At 43.0% G+C, this 22,208-nt stretch overlaps 3 protein-coding genes across 5 annotated transcripts in view; 2 read left to right on the top strand and 1 right to left on the bottom strand.

Moving 5' to 3' along the window:
* Positions 1 to 22,208, bottom strand: part of NUDT1 (nudix hydrolase 1) — a 25,879-nt gene extending 3,671 nt beyond the window's left edge. Inside the window, exons 1-4 of one of the 3 annotated variants that reach the window (XM_040574723.1) lie at positions 22,203 to 22,208; positions 3,822 to 3,888; positions 3,215 to 3,371; positions 175 to 320 (exon numbers count right to left, since the gene is read on the bottom strand). In XM_040574723.1, the coding sequence (XP_040430657.1) occupies positions 175 to 320; positions 3,215 to 3,366 (298 nt within the window). In that variant the 5' untranslated portion in view covers positions 3,367 to 3,371; positions 3,822 to 3,888; positions 22,203 to 22,208. Of the gene's footprint in view, positions 1 to 174; positions 321 to 3,214; positions 3,388 to 3,821; positions 4,236 to 22,202 lie in introns of those variants that run through there. The other 2 variants (XM_040574721.1, XM_040574722.1) reach the window with 2 other exon arrangements.
* On the top strand, positions 4,098 to 6,841 carry MRM2 (mitochondrial rRNA methyltransferase 2). The gene is made up of 3 exons (XM_040574724.1): positions 4,098 to 4,241; positions 5,087 to 5,376; positions 6,065 to 6,841. Exons 1-3 carry the CDS (start codon positions 4,222 to 4,224, stop codon positions 6,487 to 6,489), a joined length of 735 nt encoding a protein of 244 aa, XP_040430658.1. The 5' UTR covers positions 4,098 to 4,221; the 3' UTR covers positions 6,490 to 6,841.
* The window catches only part of MAD1L1 (mitotic arrest deficient 1 like 1), a 353,627-nt gene continuing 338,386 nt past the window's right edge, over positions 6,968 to 22,208 (top strand). Inside the window, 9 exon segments of the mRNA XM_040574714.1 lie at positions 6,968 to 7,916; positions 9,230 to 9,383; positions 9,862 to 10,002; positions 11,771 to 11,950; positions 13,202 to 13,326; positions 13,988 to 14,069; positions 15,274 to 15,404; positions 16,664 to 16,778; positions 17,679 to 17,740. Coding sequence (XP_040430648.1) covers positions 7,609 to 7,916; positions 9,230 to 9,383; positions 9,862 to 10,002; positions 11,771 to 11,950; positions 13,202 to 13,326; positions 13,988 to 14,069; positions 15,274 to 15,404; positions 16,664 to 16,778; positions 17,679 to 17,740 — 1,298 coding nt within the window. The 5' untranslated portion in view covers positions 6,968 to 7,608.

Here is a 22,208-nt window from a genome sequence, read left to right as displayed (position 1 = left end):
GTCTTGCTTTTTTGCTGCCTGGAGTTTTGACTGTCTGTCAAACAAACAGCTTCTGTTTACAGCCCAGCTGCCTCCCTTCTCGAAGGAAATTCTGTATTAATAGTTCTGCATTTATTTATGAGCAATACTGTCTCAAAGGAGAATGCACATGCTTCTCCTCCACTAGCTACCTACCATCACTTTCTGTTGGCTCTCCATTAAAATGATCTGCCCGGAAAATGTGAACTTCCATGAGGTCAGGGTTGCCTACAAATTCAAATGTGATCTGGCCCATCTTCTGCAAGGTGTCCACAGTCAGTCCGCTCTCTTCCTGGAGCTCCCTGTATGTGAAACAGACTTTACATGAAAGTAAGCAGTGGGAGAACAAAAAAGCAGGTACTGGCTTTACATGCACGTTCAAAACACGCCCAGTGAATTAAAGGTGAAAGCTGTACCTGTAGCAAAGCAGAGTTCTGGCTTACACTACGATATTAAGACTAGCACCAGAGTGGGGCAGTGTCAGACGGGCTTGAGTGACTACAAGGTTCTAGATGCTGGTAGAAAGTTGTCTGTGTTAGAGGGGGAAGATTCATGAAACGTGATTCGTGTAATTTACACCCCTTGCCATGGGATGATCTTTCCTGAGATTAGTTAGAAGTGGGCTAACTCATATGTACTAAGACTGTAGATGGATGTGGCTTAAAAACTGTGAAATAGGCTTTGTTTAGACAAGCAGAAAGCTTAGCCTAAAAGCTGAAGCTTTTAGAACTGTGGGGATGCAAGAAAAAAATATTAGAACATCTGTACTGACTACAAACTCAGCTACTTCTGAGGCAAAATGAAGCCTAAGTATTAACGCGTGCTATGTAACGTTATTTGCGCATAGAACATCAGGAATACCATCTCCCAGTCAAATGCCATAGAGAAACACAAGGCAATTGTATAAAATTTCCATTTCTGCTCCTTGGAAATACACTTAGCATAAGAGAGAGGCTACAAGGCAAGACTTCTAAGAGCACTTTGAGAGACTTGCTGAACAGCTGTTTTCAGTGCATCACTATGCGTGGCTACTTGAAGCACATCAAATTATTTGCTCTGTTTATGCTACACATTCAGAGCTTTTCCTTTTAAAAAACAAAACAAAACTTGCCTTTAAGAAAGCATAGCTTTTTGTTAGTCACGGTTATTCTAGCGTACAAAAATAAGGAATACTTTGAAACGCTATCTTCAGTTAAGGTTAGTAATCTAGTTGTATATTTGGCAGTGACTTAACAATTTACAAGATAATGGAAGTTATCTTTAAGGCTCCAGCTTCCTTTGGCATTAACTTCTTGGATTCTATCCATCAAAATTATATTCCAGCCTAATGCCTTAACTAATTTTAGTTGATTTTCCTGGGAAACCATGCCTAGAATAGAGGTAGTTTTCCAGCAAGAAAGCTAAAAGCCTCATTTTATGGACTGTGACAATTGAACAACAAGCACAACACTACCGTGATTTTCTAAGCGATTTATCTGTGAGCTATTTGGCTCCGTATATAGTAAATGGAAATGTTACAGGTAGCAAACTGGAAATAATGAACTGGCTAAATGTTCCCCTTACAGGATGTGGCACTGAAGGGCTGTGGGTGCACAGGTACTCGGAACATGCTATACTCAGTGGAGTATAGAATTCTTACAGGATTAATGTAACATTCGTGTTTCAGCTTCGTATTTAACAATCTGGGCAACCCGATACACACAGGGAACCGCAGCCTAATACCTCAAATAGTGATACAGAGCAGAGCCTGTACGAAGAAGTTTTACTTGAGCTGCACCCAAGCTTCCCCCTGTGCCTGGCAGCACAGCATTTGTGTAGCTCCCAGCCGGCGATGAGGGCTGTGCACGCAGCCAGGCCTGGCTCTGGGGACTGCTTCCTCCTCAGCTGACTTTGACAGGAATCGGTCGTGTAATTCTGCAATAAACTCGAGTTGTGGGGAGAGGGCTGCAGATTGGACCGTGCCACAATCCACGCTGGCAGGCCTTGTTTGTACTGTGGCACGTTGCACTGAGATTACTGGCACTTTTACCACGTAGCGTGTTGTACGGGTTAAAGTTCCAGTTTCTAACTCTAACTAAGGTAGGAAGTCAAACGATAAATTAATCAAATCATTTTACACCATATGCAGTGGCAATGTAAACAAACGATCTGATTTAAGTAATAAGGCTGATCTCCCACCGTCCACTCAGAGATGACAAATTCTATGAAAAGTCACAATGTAAGCATCAGGGACATTAACCTAGTGCTCTGCTGAGCGCATATCTGCATAAAGGCCTCTTCTGCCCCCTTGATTAGCTCACCACAGAACCCAAGCAGTTGCGCTAGCACAGCTGAAGAGACTGTTTCAGGCAAAAGCTGTTGGTATCTGTTGAGCACGCAGACATTAGACTTCCTGCAGGTGCGAAGGTAAGCATGGGTATGCATCAGTGAGTGAGGAGGTGGCAAAGTGCGGCTTTTTATCTATGACATTCATGTGAAGAACAAGGTGCAACATAATTTTTAGAAGAGTTCAGCGATTCGACTGTGATCTACTTCTTCATTACAATGACTAAACAGAAGGAAGTCCTGCAATGAACCACTGCTAATAGCTTCAGAAATGGTGCCATATCTCAGGACTGATGGAATTCAATTCCCTAACTCAGCATTAGGCGTTAAAAATGCCTCTATGCAGTCAAGTAATAAATTTCCACCATGCTGTTCATAAGGCATCTCCAAATTAAATTTCTAATACTTTGTCACTACATTTTCACATGACACTAAAAATGCTACTGGAATTTAGCATCTATATAACATCTTTAAAACATAAGCATTATGCTACTATAAATTGTAATTCTGCTATATAGTCAAAAATAAACTATGCACCTTTATGAACAGAGCCTCTGCTTTCTACTTGCGGACTAAGTCTCAGTTTAGGTAGAGTCCATAGGATGGATGGGAGGAAGGATGCTCAGTAATTTCCAGTTACTCACAGACTGGAAGTTAAGAGATTTACAGGTGATGGGCAATGGGCAGCCATCCCGTTCCTTTGTACATCTCCCGTGGAGTGTTTTATTTTCTGCTCGGAGATGGCTCGCGATTGCCCTGGCTGGTGACAAGGGCATTATGGATCAGCTGAGCCACAGCAACCCCACCAAAAGCAGCCCAACACCTTCACAGCCCAGCACCCTCACGTCCCTCTCCCAGGGCTGGGTCTCACCTGTGAGCAGCCTCCTCGATGCTCTCACCCGGCTGCACCTTTCCCCCAAAACCGTTCCAGAGCCCGGCTCCAAACCCACGTTTCTTCATGCCCAGGAGGATGCGAGATGGTTGCACCACCAGGACGAGGGTGAAGAGGTTGGGCGTACACATGGCTCCTGTGCGAAGCAGGGTCTGCTGAGGAGCGTGGTCCCAGAATGGGCACCCCTCAGAGGAGAGGCCAGGACTTGATGCCCAGACCCTGCAGGAAGCCCCTCACCACCCAGTTCCCCTTCCCAAACCCCTGGGCTCCCCATGCTGCCCCAAACACCCGCTCTCTAGCACTCCCCGTTAACTTTTGGTCCCTTGCCCCCCCATCATCCCCCCAAAATCTTTCACTTCCCCAAGCACCCCCTCCCCAAGCCTTCCACTTCCCCAAAAGCTTGCCCCCACACCTCTCCCTCCCCAAAATCCTTGTTCTCACATCTCGTCCTCCCCAACCCCTTTGTCCCCACACCTCTCCGTCCCCAGCCCCTCATCCCCTCAGCGCCAGGCCCCTGCCCTCCGCGCAGCCCTGCCCCAAACCCCCGGCTTTCCCCCCCACCCAGCACCCAGGTCCCCTCCCGGACCTCTCCGGACGGCTCCTGACGGCGATGTCCCGATTGCCAGAGGCTCGGCTCCGCTCTTCCCGCGCCGCTGAGGCTCCAGCACCGCCCTCGGCGCCGCCCCGGAGCGGGCAGGGCCGAGGCCCGGTGGCCGCCATGTCGCGGCGAGGGGCCCGGCGCGGGGCGGCTGAGGGGAGCGCGGCGCTGAGGGGGGTACCGGGGGCGGTGTGGGTGAGGCGAGGCGGAGGGTCCGGCCCCGGTCTGGGGGTGCCGACCCTCCTCTGCCCCGGGAGGTGCAGGGTTTGACCCGGCGCCTTGAATTTTCGTCAGGGGTTTTGGGGTTGTCGTCACTGGCAATGCAGGAGGGGAGGTTGTGAAGGTGAAACGTGCCCTGGGCCGGCCGGCGTCCAGCTGCGTGTACGGGATGAGTGCGGGCATTGCGAGGTGAAGTGCTGAGATCCGGCTTAGCTGAGCTCTGCTCTCTGGGGACAGCGACGGGGCCCGAGGGGACGGCATGGAGCTGGGCCAGGGGAGGGTCGGGCTGGGTGTCAGGGAAAGGGTCTGCACCCAGAGGGTGGTCAGGTACTGGGGCAGGCTCCCAAAAAAGACGTGGTCACAGCACCGAGCTGCTGGAGTTCAAGGAGCGTTTGGTCAGTGCTCTCAGACACATGGCCTGATTTTTGCATGGTGCTTGGGGGTGGACTCGATGATCCCTGTGGAATGTGCTGTGATTCTGTTTGACTGCTTGTGTAATCATCACAGCTCCCCTTCACCTTAAAATGGTGGGTCCTTGGCTTTAAAAGCCTGTCACGGAAAGGGGAAGGAGCCCTTAGATGCTCAGGCACCCCTGATTCCTCTGACATGTCCCTCAGGGCTCATGGGGAGTGTGAGTTGGTTGGTGAGGATGTACCCCGGCTCCCACAAAGGCCCCTGCTTGCATGGAGGTTGCCGACCCCATGGGACAGCCGATGAACTTGTTCGCAGCATCGGGTGTCCACAGGTCTTGGATACAAATGCCTGAGCAGAACTGAAGCGCTCCTTAGGGATGGGATCCCCTTTTTCCTCTTTGTTCAGAGAGAACCAGTGAGGTCTTGATCCAAACTGTGGCTCTTCTCATTGTTATTGGACGAGGTAACTGAAGATGCCAAGAATATCTGAAATGTTGAGGCTTTTAGTGAGCTTGGTGATGAATAGGAGGAACTGTAGTCAATATAAGAACTAATGAGTATGTGTTTCACAAGTCTTTAGTAACTACACACTAATTGATTGTCACCTTTCTTTTTGGGCAGCTGCCAGCGTTTGGCGAGTCTTCCTCTGCAGTGCAGATGTCTGCACACCACAGTGGGGTTCCTAAAGAAGAAAACTGCAACAGAGAACTGGTGGCTGGAGCGGCATTTGAAGGATCCCTTTGTCAAAGCAACGAAACAGCAGAATTACCGTTGCCGGAGTGCCTTCAAGTTACTGGAGATCGATGACAAGCTCCGTATTCTCCGACCAGGACTCTCTGTTCTAGACTGTGGGGCGGCACCAGGTGCTTGGAGTCAGGTTGCTGTAGAGAGGGTCAACGCCTTAGGTACTGGTAAGTGCATGTTTTTGGCAAGTCAAGTTGGGGTTATACTCGTCTTGGAGTGTGTGCGAAAACTCAACTGCGAGGTGGTAGAGTGGGCAAACACCAGAGTCACGGATAGAAGTGTGAAGGTGTGTGCCTATGTCATGGTAAAGAACAGTAAATCTTCGTGTGGTCTGCAGAAATGATATTTGTGAAGTAAGAATTTACTATGAGGTGCTACTATAGATGTAACTAAGTCTTCTCATTAACTGTGTTGGGGAGAAGAGCCCTCATCCAGTTCTGAAATTCTCGTGGCTTCCAGCAGGTAATGTGGCTTTTCTGAATTTTTATTTTCCTTCTTGAAAAATGGTAGCAACATAAGGTTTGCATGTTTTAAGCCATAAATAAGGCAAAGTATTATCATCTGTAGTATTGTCCAGGATTTAGACTGACATCTTTGGAAAAAAATAGTCAGAAAAAAACGATAAAGTATCCCTTGCTTATCCAGAATAACTCGGGTTTAAAGTTATAAATGGATTAGCTGATAGCAGACCATTCATCACGATGCATGCAGCCAGCTGGTTGTGGAAGGACAGGAAGACCATTCGTGGCAGGAATTAAGTTTTTGTTTATCAAATATCGTGGAGCTCATGTATCTGAAAGTTGTTTTCAACCATTTTAATAAGGATTCAGCGTGTCATTCGTTCTTGTCATCTAGATCCTGCTGCCCCCACTGGCTTCGTCCTTGGAGTTGACCTCGTGCGGATTTCCCCGCTGGAAGGAGCTGTCTTCCTGCCAGAGGCTGACATTACGGACCCAAGCACGCTCAGGGCAATCCAGAGCCTGCTTCCTGCGGGGAAGGTGGACGTTATGTTGAGCGACATGGCACCTAATGCAACAGGCATTAAAGACCTGGATCATCAGAAGTTGATCAGTTTATGTTTAGGCCTTGTGAATCTGGCAGAAAGTATTTTAAAGCCTAAAGGAACGGTGCTGTGTAAGTTCTGGGATGGACACGAGTCCCGTGTTCTTCAAAACAGGCTGAAGGAGCAGTTCCAGGAGGTGAGAACTTTAAAGCCTCAGGCCAGCCGGAAGGACTCTTCTGAATCTTACTTCTTGGCAAGACTGTACAAAGGGAAATGAAAGCTGAGAAATGCAGATTATCAAACAGGTGATCAGACACTGATTGGAAATCTGAATTTGGCATGGTGTTGAAAGAAAAATCCCAGCATTAAGACCCCCAGCTTGAGCTGTTACATTGTTGAGAACAACCTGGGAAAATCTGCCACAATCCTCAGGAAGTACATCATGCTTTTCAAATAGAGAAAGAAAACCAGGGAGGTGCCCCACTGAACTTATCCTCTAATTACACATGCAGAGATGTCCGATCTTGCTTCTCATGTGCGGAGAAAAGGGTTGGCAACGGAGAGGAACAATCTGAAAGGCAACCTCTGGGGCTGGAACAATGGAAATGAAAATAAAACAGTGATTATACGAGTTCTTAATGTGTGCTTGAAAATCATTGCATTACTAATGCTGTCGTATTGGAGACTAACCATAAAGGTGGTTGTCAGGAGGAGAAGGAATGGCAAGGGGGGGTTGAGTCAATTTATTTCCTCTTCATATTTCTTAAAAGCTGATGCAATTTATTAGCACATGCAATAATAGGCGGCATTCTCGTGCATGTCAGACTGCGTCGTCACGTACGATCCGTAATGCAGACATTCCCAATGTGTGGCTCTGGACTACTCATCTGGGTGGCTTTGCTGCGTTTGCTGAAGACACGGGTTATATTTAGAAATTGCTACTTCATTGCGCTCGTAAATCCAGTAAATGACAGCAGGGCAGGGTCATCAAAACCGAGAAGATAATTTCCACCTATGTTTTCAGTAACGTTTTATAGCTGACCAACGATGTTTATTAGGTAAAGCGACAAGATTTTCTCGAATCCCAGACAGGCAGAATTATTGATAGGATTGTGCTTGAATCGCTCAATTCTGTTTGTAAACATAAACTTAGCCATTGTCTACCTGGCAGTGACAACTTTTTAATTAAATAGTGCTTTTATCCGCTGGCTCACAGCGTGGGTTATGAGGGGACGGTAGCACTGTCTGGTTTTACGCTTCCAGACCTTTCTCTTTATAAACAGACCGGTTTGAACGGCTTACAGTTACATTAATAATGTTAATAGGTACTAATAAGTAACGTTAATCAAACGTTAACTACCCCAAAACCTTCCGTTCTGTCTCCGTACCGAGCCATATGCGTGAAAGCGTTGGCCAGGCAGACCCAGCAGGGGAGCTGGGTGCCGTTTTGTGTGCCTGGGGAGGAAATAAAAACCGTGCGGGTGTGCGACTGGGAAAAAAGCTCCTGGAAATCTGCGTTTCAGGGCCTCCTTTTCGGGGCGCCGCGGCTGGCGTTACGGTAGCGCCTGAGGAGCGCGGCGGCGCTGCGCGCCTCGTCCCGTCAGTACGGCGGCGCGGGCCGCTGGCGTCGCGAGAGCTGGCGGCGAGTTCCCGTGAGATCGCGGCGGCGGGGCGAGGAGGGAGATCCAAGCGGGGCAGGCGGCGGTGAGTGGGGGGTGCGGGGGGGGCCGCGCGTTCGGCCGCTCTCGGCCGGGTTCGGCCGCGTCCGGCCGCGCTCGGAGCCCCCCCTCACGGCGCTGTGGGGGCCGGGGATGGGCGGCATGGCGGGGCCCCGCTGCCCCTCGGCGCCTCAGGGCTCCGTGAGGGGCAGCCCCCCAGGTGCCCGCCTGCCCGCGGGCGCTCTGGTGCGGGGCGCTGGGCTGTGCAAATGAGATGAAATGAAATGAAATGAAAGAGGTGTTGTGCAGCAAGGGGATGAGAGTTCTGATTTTATTGCTGCTTTTCTTGTTTTTTTTCCTGAGTGTTTTCAGAGCAGGTCTGCTGGAAGCCGGTCACCTGTTGGCAGTGGCCTTGTGTTTCTGTGCTGTGCCCGCTTCAAATAAACGTTTTCACTGGGGTTTGGGCTGACCTGTGCCTAGTGTGCTCCTGTTACACCACATCCTCGTGCTGATACGAACCTAATGAGTAACTGATGTGTTACTCTCAGGAGCACCTGAGCCTGAAAATCAGCCTTGAGCCTGTCCCTGGGCACGGCTTCCTGGGCCCCGAACCTTCTTCTGCGCTTTGTGGGGCTTGTGGTGTCTGCAGGGGTTCACTTAAAACCTCTCGAGGATACCTCCCCAGCATCTTTGGCCTCTGTGCTCGATTTATCCTTGGTCTTTCAGTATTACTCCAAATCTGAAGGAGGAATTGCAAATAGTTGTATGAGAACAAGGAGACACGGTTTTACTGATGGAAGTGATGTGTGAAATGGGGAAGACTTGCTGCCAGTTAGGTACCAAAGTGCTTTTTGGAAACCAGAATCAGGTTACGTACACGATGGAGCTTTCCGCTGCTGTGGAATTAGTTCTCTTCCTGCCCTTAAGATGTTTGGAAGAAGGGTAACAAGTCCTGTTCGTGTTATGTGCTGCAGACCTTCTTGTCCTGCAATGGTAACTCGTATCACCGAATCTATCTTCACTATAAAAGAAGAGAGAATTAAATTCTGCGTAACTTAAGACAGCTTTTATGCCGTTGTTAACGGGCAGAGATTCAGGAGGAAGCTTATTTAAATGAAAGTAAGCCCTTTTGTGTATACCGCTAAGGGCAGAACAGACTGTCTTGCATCGGTTTCTTATCTTGGAGGTCTACAACTTCAGCCTTAGTTGGATAGCGTTTTCTGGTTCGAGTTGATCCCAGCAGTGACTAGCAGATTGGGTTCTGTACCCAGTAAATTAGAATATCTTGCATTTAGTGTTACTTCAGGGCAGCAATGCATTTTATTTTATTTTTGCTGACAACTTTCTGTGTGTTTCCAGAGCCATGGAGAACTTGGACGATAACACCACTGTCATCTCCACCCTGAGATCCTTCAATAACTTCATTTCACAGCGTATAGAGGGGATGTCTGGGCAGGCTACACCAGGATCATCTCAAAACTCCTTGCAGATCCAGTACCAGCAGAGGGTGCAGGTGAGGTGTCCTTACTCTGCTGGTGCCTGCAGTATTGCTTCAGTAGGGTTGTAGACTCCTTCAGGTTTTAAGCATCAGAGTTGATTTCATTGAGATCTGACCATTCTTTCTAAAATTGCTGCTTGTGCATGCTCAGGAACGGAAGTTTGTTTTTGTGAACATCCTAGAATCTTTAATTTCTCTTTGATATGTCAGACTTGTACATATTTTTGCCCTGTAAAAAAAAAAAAAGTCCTTTCATTTTTTTCCCTGGCAATTATATCTGCATACCAGTTTGGAAAATTAAATTGTAGCTTGTTTCTTATTACAACTTAAAATTTGTGTGAAAGGACAAGGACCACAAATGTGGTGATAGTTTCCTTGTAATTCGTAAAACGGTATGCAATTATCAGCTGAATAGTATAGGGTAGGAGATAACAATGTTATTGCAGTGCTGTTAATGATGTGTACTACCCCTCTTCACGTATGCACTGGACAGTTGGAAGAACAAGCTGGGCGGATCCACTCCAAATCCCAACTCCTGCAGGTGGAACGAGAGAAGATGCAGATGGAGCTTAGCCACAAACGAGCTCGCATCGAGCTGGAGAAAGCAGCTAATACCAATGCCAGAAACTATGAGGTAAGTATGGCAGATGACACAGGCCTGAGTCAGAACATACGTAGTGCATCTGTGTTGGTGTTTCAGTTCAGATCAGGGACATGCTTCTGTTCTCAAGTGCTGTGCTTTGGTTTGCAGTGCTGTGTCTCACAGTATGCATACTAGACTCTTTTTGGAGGAAACTAAAGTGAAAGATGCAGTCCAGGAGCAAGCGCAGTGCACCCCAGCTGCTAATGTACACTCAGTCTTCAGAGCAAGAGTTGAGCTAATCTGTGTTAAATGCTCCTGCAAAGAATATGGTGTTGGTATCAAGTTCCTAGCACCAACTGCTTTCTTTGCTCTGCAGACCCCTCTGCAGCACATTGCACTACTTGCTAAAGTAGACAAGGCCAGTGTGAACGTCAGACCTTGTTTGATCCTTGAGCTGTCTGATGATCTCATCGCTAGGTTCTGTTAACTTGGCATTGAAGTTGTCCTGGGTAGCAGTAACAAACGGGATTTGTTACTTGTTTCTCCCAGAAGTATTTAAGCATTTTTCTCCCAGATGAATTTAAACCTCTGCTGGCACAATTGCAAGCATTTAGATTGTGTGGCTGTAATTAACTGGAATGACAGCAATGCCAACCATGCACTGTCACACAAGAGAGCTTGCATTGGTCTGTGAGTCCCTCTCAGGGACTAAAAGCTCTTCTTGGTTTCTGGTTTTATATTTGCTTAACTCTGTCACTGAAATAAGCAGTAGAGCGGTGGGTTCTGTAGGATCGTAAAGGCCTTATATGCAGCTGATAAATTAAAAAGAAAACTTTAAAAAAAAAACAAAAACACAACCTTTTTTTTAATAATTTAAAAGGGTGTTGGGTGACAGGTTTAGTGTGTAACTGTGTGTAACTGTGAAATAGCGACTAAATAGCGACTGTGAATAGTGACTAAAGTTCTCGTTCTTGTCTGAAGTCGGGTGATTTAGGATTAAGCCATGAAGAGTTCAAACTGGAATCTAGCTGAGTCAGTCACTGAAACCCTTGCAATACTCGTACAAAAAAGGGAGCAGCGCTAATCCACCACTGTGGTAATCACCCTGCTCAGATTCTGTGTTTCTTTGAGTCATGTGGATAAGGGTTTTAGGAACCTCACGTTGCTTTGCATAATCCTTGCTTACTATGTAAATATGTGTCTTGATTTGCTTTGATTAGCAAAGCAATTTACTACACATTTTTCAATAAGTGGTAATCCATTTGTGGTTGGACTAAACTGAAAAGCTATATGAAAGGTTGTCAGTGCAAAAATATTGGTTGTATTCATTGGTAATACTGTCCATTGAAACCTGTTTTCTTTTCTGTTAAATAGCCTCATACAGTTTCCAGAAGTTGCAGAGGGAAGTTTGTCCTATTAACCCAACTATTGAGTTCTGAGATTCTTCACATAAACTTGCTCTGTGCGGGTCAGTTTTAAATTGGGCTACCAAATGTTTTCATCTTTCATCTGCCTTAGAGTGTGCAGTGGAGTCTGTGAGGCCCTGTCTGTGTTCTGATATTCACGCCTCTAAAAGGCTGCAGAACACTTTCTATTTTCTAGCTCTGTTGCCCCGGGTAATTCCTTGACATGGAGTTGCTGGTGGTAAGATTTTGACCTTGCTAGTGGAAGTGTTAAAAGCTATGGTCTGAGTAACGTTGCTTCATGATGGTGCCGTGGTGACCACAGTAATGAGGAATGGAGACAAGGGAAGCAGAAAGGGCTTCACCTTTGTGCTACTTTCTTCTTATGTCTCTTTTTATATTTGTTTCTTTGCAAGCGAGAGGCTGACCGTAACCAGGAGCTGCTCACACGCATAAAGCAGTATCAGGAAAGGGAAACAGAAGCTGAAAATAAACTGAAAGAGCAAATGGAGATGAACAAATCCTATAAGAAGAGCATGGAGACAATGAGTAAGAAGTTGCAAGAGAAGGAGAGCAAATTAGCTGAAGCTAATGAAGTAAGAACAGAGTCGTTTTCTAATCTGTTCATAGCTTCAGTTGACTTTGCAGGTCTTGTGAACTGAAAATGGCCTTTTTGATTTAAAAAAAAAAGTGTAGGGCAAGATGCTGCATCTGGGTTTAGAAGCCAGGTTACAGGACGTTGAACAACGAACGCAGGAAACGATGGAGGAGATGGTAAGATGGGAGGTGTTCAGGGAGGTAGGAGGAACTGCAGGGTGGATGAGACCAAAGTTATGCACAGGGTGTTTCCAAACACATACCCACGTGTTTCACTGTAAAATGAATGCTTGGATAATAATTTCAGTCCTTTTGGATTTTTGGATTTTGGATCAACAGACCATCTTTTCAAGCCTCAGCCTTTTCAGATGTCATTATAGTTAAGTTCAGCTGGTTTGTTAGTAACTTTCTGTTTTGATTTTTCTATACCAGCTGTGGATCAATAACCACTAAGTCCTTAAGCCTTCCTCTTGCTTAGGTGTCACAGGAAATATGTTTAGGTGCTTTATCACATCGATAATGTTTACCATAGCAGTTATCAGTGATAAAAACAGAGAGACAATGACAGCATGTGAGAGAAACTAAATGCATGTAAGAAATGTGTGAAGTGGTTCTATTTTTATTTTTTATTTCCATATCTGTTAGTATCAAGATGAATCCTGCATGTCTCTCTGTCTAGAAAGCACCTTATATTTGTCAGGTTTTGAGATTTTTTTTTCGTGTTTTTCTCTGTTAAAGGGAGCTAAGTAATGACTATTAGAAACAAATGTCTGCCTGACTTTTTCTTTGGAGTTTAGAATTAAATTTTAAAGTGCATTGGCGTCAGATTTCTAAGGAAAACATAATATTCTGTTATTTCGCTGAGGCAAACCCAGACATTTTCCATTTTGAAACCCAGAAAAAATGTCTTTGGAATGTTTGTGGGATAATTTTTCGATTTAATATGTATTGTTGTGTATTAACATCTTTTAGCTTTAAAGCTTGGTATTTCTCATGCCAGTTTGAGGTCACCTGCTTAATAGGCAATGGGAATAACAATTTGGGGACAGATGAAAGCAACTAAATTATTTTTTTTCTTGCCTTTTTTTTGAGGTGAACTTGAAGATATGAATGTTTTGCAAGAATCTGGGATTGTGTCTGAAACCCGTTTGTGCTCTTTAGTTGGATTAGTGGCTTCTGCGTATTACCATTCATAATGTCCAGCTTGGAGACTCATAGACTTTCTGTTTATTTTCTTTCCACTAATGCAGACAATCACTATATTAAAAGGGAAAATATCCGAGCTGCAAAGGAATATAATGAATCAAGAGATGCAGATGACAAGCCAAGACTCTCAGAAGCAAGAGCTGATGGAACAGCTGGATGTTCAACATAAGTAAGCAGGGGCTGAATAACTGTAGGGAGAAAAAGGCAAACGGAACTTCAGTCTTGTGCAGATGTTGTCACTCAGAAAACTTTCAACAGTGTTTGATTTCCACTCTTCAAAGGGGTTCTTTGATCTGGATGTGCAGGTTATAACCGCTGCTTGAAACTAGCTCTGAGGAGCAATTTATTTGTACCTTGAGGAGGAAAATACTCAAGCTTAAAATCTCTCTCAGATATGTCTCATGTTCATACTGGAGAGTTAACAGAAGGCAGGTGGGTGGGAAAGGCTAATCTGAGTTTTATAGACTGAACAGAACAAAAATGTCAAGCCATAAATTTCAGTTGAGGGGTACTTGAAAGGTATGAGTTTTTTCCTTGCTTTCCTTGTTTTTCCTTCTCATTTACTGTGAGTGTATATTTGTTGGTTTCAGAACGAAGGTGGCTTGGTTATTATTTTAAAAATATTTTTCAAGATGCATCTTTTCAGTAAAAATGTGTCCTTTTGTCTCTGGATGAGAGGAAGGTAGTGTGAGTATGAAACAATGTGAGACAATATTATATAATAGTACCATATACTTTGTTAGTGGTGGTTGGAAATGTTTGTGTGATTGATACTTCTGCATGTGGCTTATTTCTGGGTGCTGAATGCCTCTTGTGTCTACATCTCATAGAAAATGGCAAGAAGCTAATCAACAAATCCAGACGTTGCAAGCAAGCCAGTCCCTACTGGCAGAATATGAACAGAAAATTAAGGTAAGGAAATTGTGGCCTATATAAACCTTTAGTTTTTAATTTCTTCAATGTAAGAACAAAACAATGTTTTAAAAAAAAAGCCTGCTGCAGAAATAAAAGGTTAGTTTGTCATGTAAGAATCTGATCTGGTGGCCTGCAAGAGCTGAAATTGGCTAAATCCAATTGGTTGGACCAGGCTATCTCTACAATTAGCCCTAATATGACACTTTTCACCTTCGTCGTATCATTTTTTTGGGGAAAAAGCACACCTATGCTTTCTCTAAAGAGAGCATATCCTTATGCAGTACTCTGGATGAATGGTTTGTTTGATCTTGAGCCCAGGGCATTAGTATTCTAAACCATTTTTTTTTAATGGTGGGGGATGAACCTAGCAGCTATGGTTAGCTTCTGCTTCCAGAAAATCCTTCCTCTGGAGCTGGGCTTAGCTCTCTTATAAACTGCAATTGCTTGCAAAGCTTTTAAAAATGCAGTGACTTACATGTAAGTGCAGAGATGTTTTATGTCCTTTCAGATTAGCATGTAGGTTGGTGGGAGTGTCTTTTCCACTTGCTTTTTATCTTCCTGGGAGAGGCAGATGTAGAGAGTTACTTTGCTTTGAACAGATGCTGATTATGGCATTGCCTGTGGTTGCTGTAAAGCAAAGCTATACTGAAAGACAATCTCATTTCTGATTTTTGCGATTGCAAGAGGAGACTTCCTGCTGTAGGCAGAACCATGGGAAGGAAAGGTGGGGAAACAAGGTGTCAGACTATATTACTGCTCTAAATAAATGTTGCTTCTCCCCATCCAAAAAAATAAGTGTTTACCATAATTATAAAATGTACATTTGTGTTTCTTTTAATTCCTAGTTCTTCAAGGCCACCCAAGTGCCCATCTTTACACTTAATTAATGGAGGAATAAAAGACAATCAGGGATTTAGCTTTGTCAATAGAAGGGCATTTTATTGATTTCACTAGCATTACTTTTTCCTTAGGAATTTAGAGTTAACAGAAGGGTGTAGAGGAGAGGCCAGCCAAGGTGTTACAGGTGTAACAAGGGTGTGTCATCCCTGCTTTGAGCTATGGATTGGATTAGGTGACCAACTGAGGTCTATTCTAACTTTGTTCATCAAGTCATTGATTAAAGTTTAAAAAGCACAGCGGAGATGTAGTCCTTAAGGGTTCCAAGTTAATTGTTGCTGTCCTCTTGTCATCTGTTTTCCAGGATCTGGAACAGAAGTTCTCCCAGCAGGAACATGATGCTGTAATTGTCAAGAACGTGAAGGTAGAACTGGCCCGTTTCCCCAAAATGGAGCGTGAATTGCGCCAACTTAGGGAAGAAAATGCCTACTTCAGGTGAAAGAAGGGTTCAGTTGTGAGAGGGTTATCTTCTGTCCTTCCGTAGCTTTTACAATTGCACTATATGCACTTTGAAATCTCTTAGGCTTACATGGTTTACAGTGTGGCATATGATACTATACTTCCACACGGGAAATTTTAGAAGGAGGTTTAAATATTTCATGTAAATACTGCAATGAGTTGAGCAGTGTTGTGATGGTTACTAGGTGAGAGGTTTTAACAAGATCTGGGCAATGTTCCTGAACGCAGCAAAAGCCTCACAGAACAAATATTGATCATTTTGAGTGGTGATATCTATGTATTAGAACAACATTCAGTGTTTAAAGATAGTGATGAACTCTATACAGGTTTGGGAAAGAAATACTTGTAGAAAGAAGAGTTTTTTACATTTCTGTAATAACTTCTACTGCTTAGTTTTGTTACCACTATTTTAAAGACCTCTTGTTCAAGCATAATGTTTGGAAAGTTGTTTGTTTAAACTCATTAAACTCTTTGATATAGTGATATAGCCCCTGGTAGAGCAGACTTTCTGGGTTTCTAAAGTGGTAATTAATTTAAAAAATGAAGTTTGTATGTACTATGAAATTAACATAAAACTTTTTTTGAAAAGTGAACTTTATTTCCATCTTTAGGTACATTTCTTTAAAAAGTCTAAATTACGTGATTGTCTGATATTTCCAGCTTTTTCTTATGCTAAAATTAAGGAATCTCCCTTGGTTTGTTCTTGTTAGTGTTTCATTATCATTTTTGTTTATCATGGACTCTTTTCTCATTCTTGTTTTTGTGCACAGAAGCATGATATCAACAGTGTAGAGGTCTATTTTTTATAAACAGTTTATCTCACAGTTGCACACCTCTATTAAGGTAAAAGCAAGGAGTCTCAATACTGGCTCAGTCATCACAGAGTATAAAAAAGCCTGAGCGTGTACCGCTTGCTGTGTTCCAAGAAGATCAGAGTTGGGAGTCTTTCTAGCCTTCATGCTGTTTTGCCAATCAGTAAAGCTGACACAAAACTTCAGGTTGTTTGGACATAATTAGGATGGTGCTTAAAGTGAAAAAATCCAGTTCACTAAAGCTCCTTTTTTTTTTTTCGTAGCAGCAGCTTTACAGTGAACGTTATAGAAGTGAGTCAGTTGAATGTCATGATGTCTGCGCAATGTCATATGTATGATTCCATTGTAATTGCATGTGTATCTGCAAGTTTGTGAGAGCAGATGGAATTGCGTGGCTTTTCAATTGTTGTCTTTTCGGCACAGGGAGATGAAAGAAAACAATGGATTGCTTAAAGAGGAGGTAGAAGGTCTTCAAAGAAAACTGGAACGCTATGAGAAAGTCCAAGCGCAGCTAGTGACTGTTGAATTGGAAAATGAGGTGAGGAGCTAGGAATGTTTGGATGAGCAGAACGCCGTTTCCTTTGTTGCCTGCTTTGTCTCCTAGGCTCTTCCTGTATTGTCTTAGTTCAGATGTGTGTTGTAAGCAGTGAGTTTGAGCCAGGCATTCCCAAACTTAAACGTCAACATGAGTGAAGCTATGAGAGTGAAGCAGAAAAAGGGGAAAAGAAGTCTGCTGTTGAGCTGAAGGTTATCTGAAATGAACTGTCTCATTGTAGTGTCTTTTTTTGGCCTTGCTGTCTTCTGCTGGAAATGCCTTCCCACCCCCCCGCCCCCTTCTTTAAGCTCAGACACGGTGTTACTGAGCAGGCATGTGGTAAGAACCTTGATACCCACTTGCATTGCTGCCAAAGGCCAGTATATGGTCTCAGATGTATATAATTGTCTTGTCTCCATCCCATCCTGTATCAAGCATATGTAAGTCAAGAGATCAACCTAAACATGTAAACTTACTGATTTTTAAGGATTGTATGGGTGTCTGATTGGTTTTAGGTAATATGATCTGGTACTGACTGAAAATCAAGAAGCTACAGGAGAAACTGGAAGAGAAATGGGCACTTCAGCTGCTGCAGTATCAGTGTTGAGATTGCAACTTATTTTCTCCCCCTCTACAAAGAGTCTAGTTTGCCACAATGGTAGTAGCTCATAGAGCTGGATAATATACAGAGCTGAAGCGTAGGTTCCATGTGTCACAGAGCAACGGTGACCGGGAAAATGACTGTGAGGGCACGAGAATGACAACCCAGATGTGCTAGATGAGAAGATACTGAAATCCACATGTGGAAAGCATTGAGTTTGAATGGAGAATTATGAGAAAACTGTAAAAAATGAGCTGTTAGAGCATGCATCTGTCTCAAACTTCTTTTGCTCTATACTTCAGAAACTTCTGGGAAAGTTAAAAAGCTGGGAGAAACTGGACCAGAGTACTGGCTTGAACATCAGGTATGCGCTCACAGCATTGGAGGTAAAACTTTTCAACCACTTTCCTTTCCTCTTAGTCATCGGGACACCTGAAGTATGTTAGTCATGCTTTCTTATTGTCTCTTCCTCATGTGGAAGCTCGTCCAGTACTTACTATATATGAAAAGAGCAGTAAGATACATCCTGTTAGGAGGTATCTTTGGAAATTAACACAAGTTTTTCACCAAGTCAGCTTGACAAGTATCTCTGGTGACTGCGTTTAATTGCGAGTTATTTGAATTTCTTACAGTAGCTAAATTTGTGTTTAGGTAGAGGTTCTGCTTATTTAGTAAGTAAACTTAGAGAATTGTTTGATGCGTCCAGAGAAATGAATGAGGTTACTTGTGATAAATTATTGTAAATGTGTTTTCTTTGAGATCTGGATATCAAAATAAACTGCCAGATCATGTTGTGACTTTTATTCCTTCAAGTAGCTGACTAAATTAACGACTGCTTTTTTATTTTATCTAATAAGAAATTGAACAAACTCATTTTCTTATAAATGGAGAAAAAACCCACCCACCAAACAAGCCACCAACTGGTGCATTGTAAGACCAACTTGTTAAGTAACAGTACACAAAGACAACTTTTTGACATCTAGAACATTGAACCAGCTTTTTTAAAGGTCTCTGGTATGTCTGTGGTATAATGAAGGGCTGGAAATGGTGGATCTTCTGATCTTTTTTCTTCTGCTGCAGAAGGTTCTCTGTGTAGGTGTGGTGCTTTTGTGTGTCATATATTTCAGCGCTGCTTTATTTTCTATAAATACTTGCATTATTGTGCTAGATGTAGAGATGTTTCTTTAAGAAATGTTTTGATATGAGCATTCTTGCACAGACCGCCTTTAATGTTGGTTCATGCTCTGAGCTGCAGCATGAACTGCAAAACCTAATTATACCAATTGTTTCGTTATTACATTCATTCCACGTGCCTGATTTATATCTGCAGACTGCTGGGATTATTTGGAACTAGGAGTGTTTGGATACGCACCTATGGTTTGGGCACGCTACTGCATCATGTAAAAGACACTTGTGTTCAACAGGGGAAAGCCCCCTTAAGTTTCTCAGTGTTTTCTGTTTAATGGGGATAATGAAACCTTTTCTAGAGGCCTGCAGGTAGGTAGCATGCTTGAGATTCTCTCCTGCTTATGATGAGGATACATGCATTTAGATGAAGTTTGAATTGTGCTAAATCTTCAATGGCAGAGAATGGACAGAAATAGTATGAATCCTTTTCACAAAACTTGTTCCATCAGACAGTGGAGTAAAAGCTTTTTACTTACCTCAAGCTGTTAAAGGTTTAATGAGGTAATTTCACAGTGGGAGAGAAATGGAACCAAGTGATTCTGCCTGTTGAAGTCTAATAACTCCTTCATTTAAAATCAGAATATTCGCTCTAAAGTGTTAGGTTTTTGATTGGGCCATATTGTTTAGTGCTATTAATGGTATCTTCTCATTCAGAAAAGGGAATTGCTCTTGAGGGGAAAAATCATCTTTTGCATGCAATTGTAGCAAGTAGAACTGGGTGATTACCTCCCCACACTTTTTTTTTTGTTGTTGCTCAGACTTCTTATGGCATGAGTTCTGTTAGTTTTTGGTCAGGAATATGAAGATGAGAGATCACTGTCCTAGCCAGGTTCCTGGAGTATGCTGTAGGCGAAAGCTTGAGGAAAAATTAATTGCTCATCTCACAGCAGAAGAAAATAGGAAGAAGTTGGATGGTTGTTCCAAAGAACCAGGGTGATGTGCTGTTTGCTAATAACTAGATAATCAAGGAAGAAGGGAGGGAGTGCATTAGGACTTTTTATGTTTTCTTATCACTTTTTTCATTGGTACAGAAAATGAAAGGGAAGTATTTACAGCCTGTGGCATTTTAGGAGAGGATGTTTTTTCATTTCCTCCAGCATTTCCACGGGGCTTGTTCTGTGTCTCCGTTAGATGTTTTTTGTTCACTGATTGCCTAGTCCCAGCAGGCTTTTTGTCAGATTGGCTTAGAATCAGATTTGTGAGTCTAATTTTATGTAAAAGCACTTGGAAAGAAGATGCAGCTTTGAGGAGTGGAGTGGTAATCCTACTGTTTTAATACTAGTCTCTTTTTGGGAACTCTGAAAGAGCTAAGTGTTTTATAATACTTCACCTTTTGGGAAAAAGCAACTTCATTAACAGTTTACTCAAAGGCTACTTATGTTTGCCAGTTCTGGATTCCCTCCCTTGCCAGACAATAAGGGAATATACTCAGTTTCTTCTGCTGGGAAGCTCCTAGGTTTTCCCTCTTGCTCTCATAAACTTTGGAGGCAAAGACCGCTTATCTGTTTTAGCTCTAGAGCATATGAATGTGTTTGCATTGCTGTTGTGTAGTGTTCTTTCCAGAATTTGCTCTTCGAATTATGCCTGCTGTACACAAATATTACATAATACACTTGTAAGCTGCATGGTGTGCAGACCAAAAAATAATACATGCCATATATATATGGGGTCTGTGTATATACATTATGAATCCACATAATCTTTTTGTTTATAATTATGTCCTGATATCTTGATCTTTTTACTGCCTACTTTACAGTGTAGTTGGCTCTAACTTTTATCTTGGATGTCACTTTGTCTTGCAGGAACCCTTCTAAGTCTTCTTTGTATCTGTTACTGTTATGCTGCTAGCAAGTTTTATATGCTTCTGATCCATCATTCTTGATACTCCTATTGTAGGATTTGTAAAAGGAAAGACTAATGTTTTGAAATTCTTGCTTTGTGAATAGAAAGTCCTTATATTTGAGCTTACTCTTTTTGAGTGTGGCTGTTGTGGGAGTCTGTTATTAGGAAAGAGTTATGGTGAGAAAGCAAGCCTCTCTCGTTCTCTCTCACTTCGTATTTCTACAAAATACGGTATTTGTAATTGAGTTGTTGATCGTCTTTGGTAAAGAACCAGACAAATCTTGACAGACATGATTCTTTTCTCAGAGTTGCACCCCTAGCTTAGACATTTTCCAGGTAGTTTCTTGACTGCCATTTGCAACGTATTTAAAAGAAAATTATTTCTGGAAGGCTGTCGAGGTGTGTGAGGAAAGGGGGGTGGTTTATTTTGTTGACAATGTACAGATCCATCCACGAGATGGCATCCTTTCTCCTGCTGCTGGAGGAAGCTGGCTTTCTGTTTCAGACTAGCAGGCTCAGCCTGGTGGTAAAAAAAAAAAAAAAAAAAAAAAAAAAAAACTGGCCACATGAAGAAGACTCAGCTAGTCTAGTGAAAATTGTTCATCGTTGCTGTCAAAGCTTTTGAAAACTGCTTAATGCTGTATACATGCAGTCATTGTCGCCATACCCATTTTTTCTACTTAGGGCATTAACATGATATGAAGACTTGAGCATATTTCTAATGGCACTGTTTTTTCCAACCAACTCAAACTTCATATTTACACCACACGTTTTTCATTTCATCTGATCTAATAGTTGTTCACAGCCTGATTTTTTTTATTTTCTTTTTCTCCCCACCCCAAGCCTTAGAACAGCATCATTGAGAGCAGCACTGTGGCTGCTCTTACTTCCTTTCCCTTCTGCGGCCTGTAGAAGATACCCAAATACAAAACGAGGGTTCTTGTACCATGAGCTTTTCATCTAAATAAGCATTTTTCCCCCTGCCTCTTGTCTGTTTGGCTGATGTTGCCTTTGTCCCCTAATGGATTAGCCAGGTGATGGTGCTATCCCTAAACAGACACACCCCACACTGCTGAATGATGCAAAATGACCTGCATCAGATATGTTTTAAAAACGAGGTGTTTATTAAGTCAGATAAAATAGTCATTGGTAGCAGCTGACAGGGATTAATGCTAGATTTGTCTTTGTTACTTATCTATAGTGGCAGCAGATTGCAAGTTTTGAAAGGCTGAAGTTTTGCTGAGAAATTAAGCAAACTTGTGAAGGCTGACAGAGGTGGGACACAAGCAGCAGCTTCAGAGGGGTTTTCAGAGTCTAAGTATATTTTTGGAGAGAATAAATAATAAAGTATTTTTTTTTATTGTTTTAATTGGAAGCATTGACTCCTGAATTTTTCACATTTTCATCTCCTGGTCTCAAAGATCTTTGTATATACAGCAAAATTATTTATATCAGTGATACCTTTTCATATTAGTCTGTAATCACTGATTGGAAGATGATCAAATATATTGATAATGACCTATTTAGGTAGGTCTTTCCCTTTTTTAGGCACCATCTTCTATTGGAAATAGTATTGTCAGCTCAGGCTTGGGGTGGGGGCGGGAGTGTGTGCGTGGAAAACAAAGCAAAAGGTTTTGTTCATATTACTCTTCAGAATTGTTTTCTTATTTTTCATGCCTATCACAGGGCAGCAAGGGAGAGTGAAATCAGCTGTCATTTTTGGAGGTGTCATGGAATACAGTACGGACATTAAGGCTGAGGCTCACATATCAGAAAGGAAAATGATGTGCTTGGACTTCTCT

Source organism: Cygnus olor, chromosome 15 (assembly GCF_009769625.2).
Source record: "Cygnus olor isolate bCygOlo1 chromosome 15, bCygOlo1.pri.v2, whole genome shotgun sequence".
Lineage (NCBI taxonomy): Eukaryota > Metazoa > Chordata > Aves > Anseriformes > Anatidae > Cygnus > Cygnus olor.
This window is presented reverse-complemented; position numbering and strand designations above follow the sequence as displayed.